This window comes from Dipodomys ordii, unplaced genomic scaffold, assembly GCF_000151885.1.
Source record: "Dipodomys ordii isolate 6190 unplaced genomic scaffold, Dord_2.0 Scaffold96, whole genome shotgun sequence".
Taxonomy (NCBI): domain Eukaryota; kingdom Metazoa; phylum Chordata; class Mammalia; order Rodentia; family Heteromyidae; genus Dipodomys; species Dipodomys ordii.
In genome coordinates this window covers 4,006,993-4,023,316 of record NW_012267312.1, presented here as the reverse complement: position 1 = coordinate 4,023,316, position 16,324 = coordinate 4,006,993, and the positions used below count along the sequence as shown (strand labels likewise).

The 16,324-nt window shown below is 34.0% G+C and overlaps 1 protein-coding gene across 1 annotated transcript in view; it reads right to left on the bottom strand.

Annotated features, from left to right (window-relative positions):
• LOC105993481 (uncharacterized protein CXorf22-like) overlaps positions 1-15,255 on the bottom strand; it is a 29,546-nt gene extending 14,291 nt beyond the window's left edge. Inside the window, exons 1-8 of the mRNA XM_013026749.1 lie at positions 15,061-15,255; positions 14,389-14,540; positions 13,400-13,515; positions 7,270-7,408; positions 5,335-5,563; positions 4,775-4,935; positions 3,727-3,854; positions 1,392-1,627 (exon numbers count right to left, since the gene is read on the bottom strand). Coding sequence (XP_012882203.1) covers positions 1,392-1,627; positions 3,727-3,854; positions 4,775-4,935; positions 5,335-5,563; positions 7,270-7,408; positions 13,400-13,515; positions 14,389-14,540; positions 15,061-15,255 — 1,356 coding nt within the window. The remainder of the gene's footprint in view (positions 1-1,391; positions 1,628-3,726; positions 3,855-4,774; positions 4,936-5,334; positions 5,564-7,269; positions 7,409-13,399; positions 13,516-14,388; positions 14,541-15,060) is intronic.
• Between the last annotated feature and the right edge of the window lie 1,069 nt (positions 15,256-16,324).

Sequence of the window (16,324 nt, the reverse complement as noted above, 5' to 3'; positions counted from 1 at the left end):
AGTTGTCTGAGCAGCAGTTATAAATAAGATAGCACATGACATCCAGAAGCTAGCCTGATACCAACATGAATGCCTTGGTATTATCAGCAATATTAGTGCAGAATAGTTATCACTAGTTTCCAATTTCCAATTTTACTCAATCTTCAAGGTACTGCCCATGTTATTCTCCTGTGATGACCTTTCTACTTGGTTGGAAGCAAATACATTCTGTTCTCTAAGTTTCTATGCATGTCACTCTATTACTGTTCTCTTTTAATATAATCCACATCTTAAACCATATGCCTTACAACTCTGTATTACATTAAAATATTTTAGAAGCAATGACTATGTTTTATAGGTCTTAAGAATGATAAATGCTTTTCCTGGCACATCATAGGCATTTAGAAAATAATTCCTGATTCTCTATTACTATAATTATAAAAGTACTCAGAGATAATTCTAGGAAACAAAAGTCCTTGTAGAGCAAATGTGGTTTCTTTTCTCTCTTTTCTTTAGGTGATACTGCGTTTGACCTCAGGGACTTGTACTTGGCTAAGCAGGCCTTCATCCATTTGCACCACAGTTCTCATGAATTTTGGCCTTACTTTCAAGTCTTCAATACTTTCAAGTATTCCTACCTTTGATATGCTGCACAGCTAGTATCAATGGTGCATTCCATCATGTCCATATTATTGATATTTAGTGAAACAAAGATCTTTCGAACTAAGCCAGCTACTCAAGAGGCTGAGATCTGAGGATCACAGTTTGAAACCAGCCTAAGCAGGAAACGCCGTGAGACTCTTTTCTCCAACCACAGAAAGCTGGAGGTGAAGCTGTAGTTGAAATAGTAGAGCACTAGCTTTGAGTACAAAAGCTCAAGGACAGTGCTCAAGCCATGGGTTCAAGCTCTAGGACCCAACCCCACTCCACCTCGCACATGTGCACACATGTACACAGACACACCCACACACACACACACGGACACACACACACACACGGACACACACACACGAGCTTCCTAGCTTTTCACATGGGCTGGCCTCAAATCAAAACCCTCCTAATCTCTACCTCCTAAATATCTGGGATTACATGCATGACTGACTCTGGCTGGCCGAAACGTGTGGCTTTTAACTCTCCATATCATTTGCTTTGTTTTTTTTTTTTTAGCAGATCTTAAAATATATGTGAGTTAAAGCAAAGAAAAACTGTCTTACAACAAGACACTATGTTGGAAATTAACCTTACAACTTTGGTGGGGGAGGGGGAGCTAAGGGATAATGGGAGAAAAACAAAGGAGTGGGTAACAATGCCTGAAAAGAAATGTACTCGTTACCTTGCTGATGTAACTGTAACCTCTATGTACAGCATCTTTACAAGAAAATAAAATTTAACAACAAAAAAACCTGTCTTACCTGGATACACCCTTCATCAATCTTTCCCCTTGCAGGATCAATTGTAAAATGTGCAGTATTTTGAAAACGGTACATCACAGGAAGTGATTTAGACTGATTTTGAACAATACACATAAGATCAGAATGTTCTCCCATATTACAAGGTGGAAAATGAAGGACATTTCCTGGATCAAACTGTAATACTACAGGAAGTCCTGAGCCTGTCAATGCTAATTCCACTTTTTGATGCCTATCACCTGGCAAAACAAGAACAAACATTTAATATAAAATGAGTGGGGCACTTCAAATACATATAGTTACTTAGTCTATCCACACAGTTCATTTGAAAGGCAATAATAATGAGAAATGGGTAACTTACTCAATATTTTCTTCAACAAAATTATTATCTTCTCTGTGCCAAAAACTCTTCTTGGGTATTAAGTAACAAAGCAGAATTTGTGTTCATGGACTTTATATTATAATGAAGCAATTCTGACCAAAATTAACAACTCTATAGCATTTCTCAGAAGCTAAGTGGTAATAGAAAAGGTAAATTGGGGTGGAATGGATAGAATACAAGGTCTTAGGTATATTTTTGGTAGAAATGTTCAAAAAAATCTCTTTTGTCCAAATTATAAAGCAAATTATAAAGAGAATCTGGAAAAGAAATCATGTGAACATTCACAAAAAGTATATTGTGGGCAGAGAAAGCACTAAGTATAAATGCTCCTAAGTATCTAATATCTTGTCATGTTCAAAAACCCCTAAAGAATCAAATATAGTCAGGGAAATATAATAGAAGAATGATGAAAATGGTCATATTGTAGACACACTCTTGGGTAAATCAGATTTGTTTATAGATTGGATACAGATTATAAAGGATGAGACTAGGGTTTTTCACAGAGCAACTAAATGATAGAATTGCCACTTCTCCAGATAGTAAAGAACAAAGGAGGAGTAAATTATAGGAAAAAAAACAAAATTCCATTTATACATGTTAAGTTTGAGGTAACTAGTAGATATCCTTAATGTGTTTATTAGAGTGATGATGCAGAACGGATTGGAGAGTTGAAGAAAGTTAAAAAGGGATATAACATTCATTTTGATTGAGAAAGTCTGAACAAATGGTAAACTATACTGGGAATAGTAAACTTCTTAAAGAGCCTATAGGTAACATTTACAGATTTAAAGCATAGTTTTCTGGGTTTTGTTTAGTTTTACTTTTCTCCAGCACATTCATGTTCCAACAAGTTAATCAAGAACAGTCTGAAAGTTGAATTTAATGAGATTAGGTTTTTTCCCAATCAGCTACTAAGAGAGATGAGTATGTGGAAAAGAATGATTATAATGGACAATGGAAAATGAACTGGGCAAGAATATAAATATCAAGTTTTAAGATGCTAGAAATATGATAGAAACTGTGGGTTGTAGACTCTAATTAGTGAAAGGACATTTTTGCAAAGAGCAATTTATCTAGAAAGAGTGTATTTCTTCACTGATGGTTTTACTGGCCAATTCTAGGCTCTAAATTACAGTAAGACAAATCTAGCATCTTTACCTCTAGCCATTCAAAGGTAGATTAACTTGCAAGCTTCATATAAATGTTATATGAGCAACAAACATAGCTCAATATCACAAACTGTGACATAAATAGTAACAGCAATAAAGTTCTGCCTTAGGAACACAGTTTAATCTTTCTCACTATCACTTGTATTTATCTGCAACTATTTGGGATGGACCTAAACTTCTCTGGCATGGGTCATTTTTTTATGTCTGAATTGTCTATTTCCTTGTCTTGACTGTTTTGTTTAGAGGATCCAAGTCCTATTCCATTTTTTTTACTGATCACAACCAGTCCAATAATACCTAAGAATTCAAAAGTATAATGTATAATGAGATGTGCCCTATAAATCATGTGCCTTATCAGTACCTTACTACTGTATATATGAGTCAAAATGAAGTGATGATCTGGTAAAAAATCTGGTAAAAATGGATATGCTCTTACACCAAGCACTAAGAACACACACAGACATAGCAACTAAAATCAGTTTTTAAAATTTTCTAAGTTCTAGATCATTTCATTTACCTAATATCACTTTTTAATTGTAAGGTTATCTAAATTTCACCTGTTCAGATTATAATGAAAATGTTTAAAAGGTTGACTTCATTCTTAACATACCCCTTATGACATATTAAGAACACTCGACAATATGTGTATTCTTGTTCAATGTAATGATTACATATTTTATTATATTTCCATAATTTTAAAAATCCTATATTTTCCTTACAAATATTTATGCTCAAATTTTAGCTTTAACTGATATATACTTGATGATTTTTATGTTTTTATACTTACTTTGGATAGTTTTATAGTCATCATCTCTCAAAAAGCCATCTTTACTACCTACTGAATCAAACCTTACATAGAGAGCATAGTCTTGCCTATGCGAAGGCCCAATATCCTTTATACGATCAGCTACTAACCTGTAAAAATCATGAGAAATTATTTTAAAGGAGATATACCTTATCATCTCTCAAAATAAATTACTAACATAATTCTGAAGTCTGTGTAAGCAAATTAAAGAACATAAAGCTCAGTCTGAATATAAAAGTCAGAAAAATGAGTTTATGACAATATTTCAAAGATGATACTAAGTCATCAAGACCTGGCTTACATGCTACTTTATCTAAAAAAGATTTTCTTTCCAGGAAGAATTTGTTGATATCTAAGGGCTCTGATAAATGTTCTATAATAGTCAATCTTACTCCTGAGATGAATTGAAAAGTTCTGTTACAAATATGTCTTCCCTAGTGGAGTAAATACATATCGCCAGCAAATAAACAAATAAATAAATTTGCATTTCTACCATACAGGTTCTCCAATGATTTCTCCCATAACATGAAGTATGTTAAATGATCAAAAATACTAGCAATTATATTAAGCATACTAGAATATATAAAACCTTAACATGAAATCAGATTGGAATTTTCTGGTAAGTTTTACTGTGAAAAGGATACACTCTGTTTGAAGTGTGGTTAAAGGAAGGTTGGACATGAAGCACATGCCTAAGAAGGATTACAAGTTTGAAGCAACCAGGACAAAACTAGAGTCATTAGCTCAGATACAAAATATAAATGAATTCTAGGAGTATAGCCTTGCATGGATGAGGCCCTGTCTCAATCTTCAGTTTTGGAGAATCACACACACACACACACATACACACACACACACACTATGTTGTTAAAGGGCTGAGGATATAGTTCAGAGATTGAACACTTTCTTAGCATGTGTAAAGTCCTGAGTTCTATTCCATTGCCATAAAAATTTTAACAGAACATAATAGCATTAATGTTATTTCCATTAATAATTAACATTTCCATGTAAGTAATTTTTGCTTACTTACTTTGGACTGAAACAAAATGTAATCACAATCTTTTCATATGGTAATAAAGTCCCCGAATTAGGCATGCATGAGATAAAATTAGTAACATCTATGTCCTTTATTTTGTTTAAATAAGCAAGATTATTTAAGGCAATATCTGTTCTCTCTGGAACATTTGAACCCTGTAATAAAATAATTAGAAATAAAAGCATATTAAAGTAAAACAAAAATATTCTAGAAGTTTAATAATTACAGAAATTTCAATATTCAGAAAATAGAGAATATCTAATTTTAAAGCAAAACATAATTAATGTAAAGTACATGATAAAGAATTTAAAATATTAAAAATAAGAATAATCCCTAGTTACTGCTCTATAAAAACACTTATTTGATTTACTTAAGATAGATATTGCTATAAATAATTTATTAAATTTATGAGGTTACTGTAGAAAATACACATCTGTCAGATGAATCTGTCCAGTTTGGAACATATGTAAAATAAATAGCTTCCTGGTTATTAATATATTAAGGAGCTGTTTAAAATTATACAACCTGTTATACCCGTTGTATGATTTACTTACTAATTCTTCCCCAACAGAATCATCTTCCATTATTGCCACCCAATTTATGGTTTGAGGGCTATTATTATGTAGAATTGCATGTTCAATTTTTGATGTTCCAAAAAAAACAGAACCGAATCTTATACATTCCAACTTTTTGTTATTATTCATGTTAAATAATTCAATAATCTGTTCAACCACATGAACTTTGATATTTAAAAGTATATCAGGACGACCTTGTAAACGCACTCTACAAGAAAATAAAATATGCACATGCATAAATATTTAATAATAATTGTACCATTTATTTCCTTCTAAACATTTTGATAAAATTATGTAAAATGACATTATAATTAAAATTTAATATATTAAGAGCAGTTCCTTTCACATACATTATAGAGATTATCAGGTCCTGTAGTCTGTCTGAGTCTTCACAGTAGAACATCATATGTGCAACTTAATTCATTGTCTAATTAAAACAATAAGGTTTGAAACAAACTCACAATTTGACTGCAGAAAGAACTCAATGGAATGACCTCCAGGTTTTTACCTTAGTTTAGACCTTTATTGTTTCCTCTTGCTATATTTCTAGGATCTCTAGTAAGGCTATGCCTATGCCATATTTGTACAACCTGTTCTGTTTTTTTGTTTGTTTGCTTGCTTTTGTTGGTGATGGGGCCTGAACTCTGGGTCTGGCACTGTCCATCAGCTCTTCAGCTCAAGGCTAGCTCTTTACCACTTGAGCCATGGCTCCACTTCTGGCTTTTTCTGCTTATTTGTTGCTGAGGAATCGAACCCAGAGTCTCATGCATGCGAGGCAAGCACTGAGCCACCTACACAGCTCCCATTCTGTTTTGTACACTGCTGTTACCATGGCTTTTCAAAAATGTCAACTAATTGAAACATCCTATTCCAAAAGTCTCAGTGACTTTACAGTCTTCATAATAAAATATAAACTCCTATCAGAGCTTATAACTGTTTCTCATACATTTATGCTATGGCCTTTAATAAGAAATATATTTTACATTGCAATGTAGTAACCAACACATCTGTATACTCCAAAAGCACTGAAAGACATTTTACAAAACAGAATTTACCTTACTATATGAGATTTATTCTAATATCTTTTGTTTCACCCTTTAAAACACTAATGGTGACCCACTGTATTTATTGCACTTCCAATGAACAGATCTAACTCATAAAAAAATAATTCTGGTTTATAAGGCCCTTTCAGAGATTCTGTGTGGTTCTGTTTTTCTGGTCTCATCTTGAAATATCCTCTACTTCTATATTTCTTTTTTGGGGGGGAGGTCCGGTTATGGGGCCTGAACTCTGGGCCTGGGCGCTGCCCCTCAGCTCTTCAGCTCAAGGCTAGCGCTCTACCACTTGAGCCACAGCGCCACTTCCTTTTTTCTTTTTGCTTATGTGGTGCTGAGGAATCGAACCCAGGGCCTCATGCATGCAAAGCAAGTGCCCTACCACTGAGCCACCTTCCCTGCCCCTACTTCTATATTTCTGACTACTCTCAGATCCCTCACTAGGATTTTAAAGCAAGTATTTTTTTTTCTTCCTGAAATGATTCCACTAAACCAATTCCTTCTACACACACAGATACACACACACACACACACACACACACACACACACACACACAATCATACTACTGTTGTTTGCTGACTATTCTACTTCACTAATAAGTGTTTGGTTCAACTATCACCTGTTATCTGAGCCCTTTCTTCTTCTACTCCTTCACTCCTATATGTGTACCCAAATGCCACATTCGAGGTTTTTATGTTTTTTTTTGTTTTTGTATTTCTGAGACCTTATTACTGGCAAAATTGTAGTAACTAAGTTATTGCTGAATAAAAGAAAAATAATATAAATCCAAGGTATATATTAATTATGAAACAAAAAAGTTTAAGATCCTTACTAGAGTTAGAACGATAGTAATATTACCTCGCTACTTCATTCACAATTCTGGGCTGGTTTGCACAGAAATCCACTTTGATAACTACAAATGATTTAGGTTTCACAGTACCAGTTGTTGGAGCAATGAGTATAGGCAAATGGCCCTGGTAATCTGTACGAAACAAACCTAAGGAAAATAAGAGTTATAGTATACATCTGGATCCTTGTAATGTTTCATTAATAGTCCAAGTAAGGGACACACACACACACACACACACACACACACACACACACCATAGAAGATGGTCTATTGCTGAAAAAGCATAATTAATTGTAAAGCTAGAAACTCATCTCTAGTCAGTAGCTAAAATATAATATCCACTTACTATGTCAACATTTATGGTAAGAACATTGCATACTTTTTAAATCTTTATCTCTTTATCTTTACTTAATAAAGAAACAGATGATAAAAACACTGACTTACCTTTGCAAAGTCAAGCAGCTGATGTAGTAGCTGCTGTTTTACACTCAGCTGCATTCACATCTTTAAGCTTTTGTAAACTATGGGTGTTTCCTAACTCCTGATTTTGGTTTTAACCAATAAAATCTGAGCAGAATTGATAGTATTCAAGTTCAAATTCAAATGTACTTGACAGTAAAGTGATGAATGTTTTCCTTTAGTAACTGCTACTTCATTGGCTTATGCCCCAGAATATAAAAAAGAGCAGCAGATCAACCAAACTAACCCATACACTTGAAGTAAGAAACAAAGCAGCCTGGGCACCAGTGGCTTATGCCAAGCTACTCAGGAGGCTGAGATCTGAGGATGGCAGTTTGAAACCAGCCTGGGCAGGAAAGTCTATGAAACTCTTATCCCCATTTATCTATCAAAAAAGCCATAAGTGGAGCTGTGGTGGGGTACTAGCCATGAGCAAAAATGCTCAAGGACAGTACCTAGGCAATGAATTTAAACCCATGACCAGAAGAAAGAAAAGAAAGAAGGAAAGAAGGAAAGAAAGGAAAGAAAGAAAGAGAGAGAGAGAGAGAGAAGGAGAGAAAGAAAGAAAGAGAGAAAAAGGGAGGGAGCGAGGAAGGAAGGAAGGAAGGAAAGAAGTTCAAGACAATCATTATACAAAGAAATAAAAAAATTTTATATATGGAATGGGGTAGCAGGCATTATGATACCAATTCTAATACCTATGAAGAAGTAAAGGTAAGAGAATCTCAGTCTGTGCCTGACTTCATAAAAAAGCATGAAATCCTATTTCAAAAATAAGTAAAACAAAAAATATTTGTGAGTGAGATTTAACTGGTAGAGCACCTGCTTAGCAAGTGAGAGATCCGGAGTTCAAAACCAGATACGATTATAAAAGTTTTGAAAAGATACTGAAAATATTGAAACAACTTGTTATATAGCAATATTTACTGCAGCTAATAATTGATAGAGCTCAGAGTGTTTCTAAATATAATATTCACACTTATAGCCACTAGTACTTCCTAAAGATTATTCCATTCACAGAAGGTAATGGAAAAGAGAATGTTTCTGAAATTAAATGGCATATGAAAAGTTACAGTGATTTCTCATTCTGAGAACAAAGGTAGCTTACAATTTAATGTAATGTTTGGGGTCTACATTAAAACATGCCAGCTCTGAGATCAGACACTCTATTTCATCTTTGTGGTCCCAGAACTCTACATCTTGCCTAGGTCCCAGAACTCTACATCTTGCCTAGTGGTAAGTATTGTCCAAAATACCTGCAACAAATTGGGACAATGAACCAGTGTTATTTGTCATCATAAAATATTAATACAAATGATTGTGCTGCGTAAATAAACACTGAGAATCCCCAATTCACAACTTTTAAATCACCTTTGAAAATATTGCCTGAAATTATTAATTTAATATATGATAACTAAATATGAGCACAATGGAGTTACTGAAAACATAAAAAAGTTTTTTGGCTAATTCAAGGATGAACTGAGCAAAATTCAAAATAGCAATTTTGCTAACTATTTTTATGGGAATGCTAATGACATAATATTTAAGATTCCTTTTTACTGTCATAAAATATATCCATTTTAAATAAAGTGTCAATGTCTTAATTCTCTAGGAGAACAAATAAAAGCATCAGTTAAGGCTGAATTGGAGAAGTAGTTCCTATAGCATAATTAGCTAGGCATAATTTTTGTTCTACTTTAATTTTCAGTTAGCATACATTAATGAAAAGAAGGGATTTCATTGTGATAATTTCATAAGTGTACAGTGTTCTTTGAACAAGTTCACCCACTCCATAATACTCTTCCCCCTCTCCTCTCCTCTTCAAACAGGGTTTGATGGATTTCACTGTGCTGTGTGTGTTTATCTAGTATTCTTTGATCCTCTTTGCCCTCAGTATTCTTTCCTTTCTTGATCCTAGTCCTGCTGATCCCTCCCTAGACAGTCTTCTTTTTTATTAATATCACATTATTATCATATCACCATCATCATCTGACAAAAGAATGTGAGTGAATGTTCAAAAGTTATTCGCAATAAAACCCAAAGAACATTCTCAATCTTTATAAATACTTTAAAATAATAGATATGTTAACATTATTATTTTATACAAAATTAATATATCTTTATACAATTTTTTTGCTTATGTGGTGCTGAGGAATCGAACCCAGGGCCTCATGCTTGCAAGGCAAGCACTCTACCACTGAGCCACCTTCCCAGCCCCTCTTTATACAATTTTTAAACAAGGAACTACTTTCATGACTTTTTTAAATTGGTAAAAAAAAAAAAGCTAGAGCTAATTTTGATATTTTAGCTCAATTTTGGTTTTGTCAGTCATGGGGCTTGAACTCAGGGCCTTGGCACTGTCCCTGAGCTTTTTTGCTCAGGGCTAGAGCCACAGCATCACTTCTAGCTTTCTGGTGGTTAATTGGAGATTGAGTCTCATGGACTTTCCTGCTTAGGCTGGCTTTGAACGACAATCTTCAGAGGTCAGCATCCCGAGAAGCTAGAATTATAGGTATGAACTACCAGTTCCTGGCTGAGATTTTTGTTTCTTTACCGATACAGTGCTCAATAAAGTAGAAGAAAATAAATTCAAAGGAAGTAAGATGTAACTTCAGAAAAATAATTTAGCTTGGTTTACTTACCAAAAGATATGATAGTCTGTTGTAAAAAAGTGGCAATGGGACAGAGAAAAGTAAGGCTACTGATTTGGCAGAACCAGTAAAGTTGTAGTAGAAAAAAGGGTATTGAGACTTTTTCAAATTTTTTTAACATGACCAAAAATAAAGTAGTAGCATTGAGTGTAAAGGAGAAAACGTTTTAGATGACAGGTAATGAGCTTGGTATTGTATAGAAATAGTAGTACACAACAAAAGAGAATTGAAGAGTGGAAAGGTGGTAGAAAGGAATTGTAACATCAATATTCAATATATATTGAACACAGTATATAGGGAGGAATATATTAAATTATTAATCGTCACCATAATGGCAGGGTAAATGCCCAGCTATCTGTAATATACAAATGAGGCCATAAATGTTTTAAAAGAGTAAATTTAAATTTTTTCTCAGTGACTTCCAATTCATAAATGGTAGAACCAAATTTGTACTATAGTTAGTACAAATTTATATAGTACAAAGTTGACTTTAGTCAACTTCCCCTTAAGACCTGAGCTATTAAGTGCTCTTCTATTTAGGAGAGAGGTAAAAACAGACAAAGCATTTTGTGCACTGGTTTTATTTTACCCAAAAAAAGGATAGTAGTACTATGTCCCTAATAAGCTGTGCAAAACAAATCATCTTGTCACTGTCAAAAGCTATGTACATATGACCATATAAGATGTTAAGTGAAATGAACCCCAAGATAGGGACACAAGTGGTTTGTTATTACTTGTTATTGTTTTTAATGTATTTATAATGAATAAGGTTTTTTTTTATTTCTTTGGTATGTTCCTCCCCCACAGTATAATCCTTGTTTTCACTGTATTTGATGTCAGTGTCCTGCATCTTGTATATACATTTTTCTAATTTGGGGAGGGGAAGGGAAATAACAAAATGCTTAAATAGGGATACAGGTTGACCTATTGTAACAATGAGATGTACAAGTCACTATGTTGAAAACAAACTTTACTACTTCGGTGGGGAGGCAGGAGGAGTTGGGGAGGTGGGGAGGGAATGTAGGGGGAAAACAACGGAAGAGGTAACAATGCTGGATAGGAAATGTTCTCATTACCTTACTCATGTAAATGTAACCCCTCTGTACACTTTTTACAATAAAAAACATATTTTAAAAGAAGATCTTGGAGACCACATGTGATCTAAGGGTACCTAAAGCAATGACTGAGCTGAAGAGTCCTTTATACAAATTTGTGTGGCTTTTGAATCTGTGTTGTTCTCCATTCTCTACAAAAAGTTGAGACAGCTTAAAATTTTAAATTGCTGAGCACTGGACTCTGAAATCTGAGGATTATGGTTCAAAACCAGCCCAGACAGGATAGCCTGTGAGAATCATCTCCAATTAACCACAAGAAAACTAGAAGTAATGTTATGGCTGCAAGTGGTAGGGCAATAGCCTTGAGTGAAATAGCTCCAAGGACAGCACCCATGCCCTGAGTTCAAGCTCCAGGATCGGCAAAGAAAACAAAATCATCTTTGATTGTGTGTTTTTCAGGAGAACTTTAATCTACAAGCAATTAACAAAGCTTATGTAATACATACTATCAATTGATGGAAAAATAAGGTGATTCAAATCCAAGGATGAGCGTTAAAGTCATAAAAAAATCGATTTACTTGATAAGCATTTGTTTTAGTTTTTAAAGTAATACTAAAACATTTCACAGTACTCAGTTATATTCTTACCCATATTAATATGTATATATAACAAACACACAATATGCACACAATTATAAAAGTCAATGTGGATTATTTCTTCAAAAACGTATGGACCTCAGATTGCAACTTAATTAGATTTCTTTCATTTCATTAAATAAATTTATATTATTTAATTAAAATTAAAGCCATATTTATTTTTTACTCAGGGGGCCTTCATGTGTAGTAGAACTGACTGAACAATTTGATTAAATTTTAGTAAAAAGGATAGAGCATTTTTATTAAAACTCTGAAGGATAATGACTGAATAATAGTTAAGGGAAATTTTGGAAGATAAAATAATACAAAAAAACTCTCAAGTACCTATTGTTACTCTAAAATATAACCATAATAGCTAAATCATTACAGCTCATAGTCACTTGTCATCAGGTATTGGACATATACTCACTTAAAACCCAAAGCATTAAAAGTTAACTGAGCAACCTCCATTGAGGAACAGTTTTCAGTTTTATTCCTTTCCAGGAAGAAATCTCAATCAAGTAGTCCCAGAGAACAGCTTCAGTTAGTGGGAAAGTCAGAGTCTCTTCTTTCTATATCTAGTCCTCATATTAGATTGAGAAAACTGGCAGTATTCAATCTGAGATGCTAACCAAGTAATCAAAGGACTGGAAGAATGAGTGGATTTATGTTTACTGGATACCTTCAATGAGAAGTATACATTTTGCATGAATATACACACATACATTCATGGAAATTTCTAAGCTATAGTAAGAATCTAATATTCTGGACAAACTTGAAACATTATTCTCTCAGGAAAACATTAGTAAAAGTCTTCTAGGAACAATGATATAAATTCAAAATTAAATATGACAGAGAATTAAGGTAAAATTGTTAAGTGCTAAAGATGAGCTAGGTGCTATAGCACAATTTCAAATGTGTATCTAATTAAACATCATACAATTTTGTTAGTCCCAGCTCATAAATAAGCAATCTGAAGTTTAATATCTTTAAAGATATTTTCCCTACTTCACACAATTAGTAAGTTATTGTGCCTTAATTCTGCTTCTGATTGGCTCTGGGAACAATGCTACTACTGTGACATCACCCTAACTCCTGAGCTCAGAGAGATCACCTCTCTTCTGAGACTCAGGCTTTGTTAATAAGGGCTATACAATGGCAAATTCATTTTTGTTGAGTTATTACATTCTCTGTCTTTTACAGTCAAACTAAGAAACTTTGTTTTTGAGCTACTTCAAATGATAAACATTTTTATGAATCAGAAACCTATGAAATATGCAAAGTATTAAATAGTAACTTCTAAAAGTATAAATTAATTTCTATGATGAAAATATTTACCAGGAGCTTTCCCATGGTTAACAATATGAACCTCTTTACAATATACTGTACTGTCAGCAACTAATGTGCCGAAATCAACTACTGGTTCAATTTCAAGCTGACAACAGGGTATCAACCTAAGGGAGGAGAAAAGAGAGGCATATCATTAAAAATTTGGAATTTCCTTTGGGAATATCCATTCAAGTAGAAAATATTTCAAAATTAATGCTGCAGTTAGTAGATACAAACAAAATATATAATAAAACATATTTTTCTGAGGAAAAGGAAGATTGTGCATGTACATATGTAAACAGAAGCCACTCAAATTAAAAGCAAATAATTCGACAAGAATCTAAAGCATACTTTTGGTGTATAAAAAGAAACTACTAAATTCTCAACCATCTAGGTCAAATTAATAGTTTGTATCAAATTAATCTCCAAAACATTCAATCTTTTTTACATTCATATTTACACTTTCAAATCTCAAGTAGAATAATTTTAAAAGAAAAAAATTCAACTTGGTACTGGTGGCTCATGCCTATAATCTTAGCTACTCAGGAGGTTGAGATCCAGAGGATTATGTTTCCAGGCAAGCCTGAGGATGAAAGCCTATGAGACCCCATCTACAAAACAATCAGCAAAAAGCTATGGTTTAGGTTCAAGTGGAAGAGTGCCAAACAAGCAAGCATGATGCCCTGAACCCAAACTCTTGTACCAGAAAAAAGAAAAAAAGTCTGTTATATTTAAATTCAATGAAGTAAATTTATAATACTTTAAAATTAAGTTAAATGTATATGTAAGCCTAAAAATCCAATAATTATCATTTGTTTGCAAAAAAATACAGAAGAGGCTTGCAATTATTACAAATACCATAATTTTTAAAATGTTTTTCATTTAACTTCATTAGGAAATTCTAGATAAAAATCAGAGAAAATATAGAATATTCTTTTGACCCTTATTTATACTTGAAGAGTCTTCAAAATATCAGCATGAAATACAAAGATACATACCCAATGAGAGGAACCGCTATTACTTTGTTTCCCACTGTGATTAATAACTGGTCAGAAATCTCTTCATTTTTAATTGGATGGTATTCTATCATCACCGTAAAATGTAGGCCTGAAGCAAGCTCCTTTTCCAAGTTAGTTAGTATCAGTTTGAACTTCAGACGGGAAAAAAAGAATCAAATTATACATTTTAACTCTTTATAAGGAAGTAATGTGAGCAACTGTATTTATGACTGTAATTTTTGTCAAAACATAGGCCTTATTCCTATATGAAAAGCAAAAAAACAAAAACACAAACCTTTTTTAAATTTGAATTTTATTTTCTTAATTACTTAAAAAAACTAATTGGAATTATTCTGTTCTCACAGTATTATAGGACAATTACAGAATCATAAGATTAAAATGCACAGATGAAAAGTAGAGAGTGACAAACTAAAGTTCAAACCCAGGATGAAGAAATAGAATGATTCTAGGTCCTCTCCCACCCTGTCTTCCTGAACAAGCGCGCGCACGTGCGCGCTCACACAACTCAAGTCCCTCAACTTTGGGAATTCCAGGCCTTTCCCCATCTCCTCAGGAGCCCAAGTTTTACCATCTTTGGCAAAAAAAAAAAAGAGGTGCTCTGTTGAGGAGGCCTTCCGGAGGCTCTCTATCCAGTAAACCTTAGTATCTCACCTGTGGCTTGCTAGGCTCCTGAAACCGGATTTTCTGGTTCCAGCGGCCAAGATTGTGTAGTGTAACTGGTGAGCGGTAAATTCTTCCAGCTACTGCATCGTGGAATTTCAGTTCCATGGGGGAAACCCGCACCTGAACTTCCTTCTTCAATCCATCTAGATCTCTGGGGACTAGGGAGTACCTTTCCATGTCCATGTCTGATTTTGGACTAACCAGAAATAGTTGCCAACTTCACCAACTCGCCACTTACGTCAACAACTGTCTCCAGGAGACTATTAGGACGCCAGCATACTAGCCCCGCCTCTACTGACGCTTCAAAAGTCGCACATGGAGACAGCTGGGACAGAAAGTGCTGGTCTGACGAAATAATTCAAAAGTCTCAGGTGTCACTAAAGTAGCGAAAATCCATTATGCCAGGCCAGAACTCAGAGCAGCTCATGTGCCTTGCAGTGTTGTAAGCCTGTATTTGGAGTAGGAGACATTTTTTTCTTGTAACTCTCTTCAGAGCAACTTTAAAGATCAGTGAAATTTAAGCAAATGGTACATTAAGGCATCAAGATGTGTCAAAAACAGAATTTCAGGTGAAACAGTCTTCTCAGTCAATGTTGCTTACAATACCAAAAGACTGAATCTACAAAAAAATATATACGGAGAGATAAGGTCTATCCATGATGGTTACTAATACAATTCTTTATGTACATTTATGTACAAAGATATTGATTATACATTATTAAATTTTAAAAAGTATCTGGATTCTGGGGGCTCACATCTGTAATCCTAACTACTTACAAAGCTGCGATTTGAAGTTCATTGTTCAACGCCAGCCTGTGCTGGCATAGGAGTCCATGACACTCTTAGGTCCAAATAACAAGTAAAAAGCTGGAAGTGGAAGTATAGCTCATGTGGTAGAGTGTCAACCTTTATCAGTAAAAGCCAAGTGAAAGTGAAAGTTTCAGCACTAAAAAAACAAAACAAATGATAATAAGTAAAAATAGTGGCCACATAGTACGTACATGATGATGCTGGGTTAGTTGTTGCTGTTGTATGTTTGTTTGTTTGTTTGTTCATGATTCAACTGAGTACAAGTCACAGTCCCTGCATAGCACCTTAATCAATCCCTAAAAGAATTGCAAAACTAAAGAAGTCTCAAACTTTCCTTGGACTTTTCTCAAGATGATGACTGGCTCAAGTATGGACTTATATGTACAACTAAAAGATACAGCAGTAAAAGTCAGCTGGAAAATATTTTTTCTGTTCTCTTAAT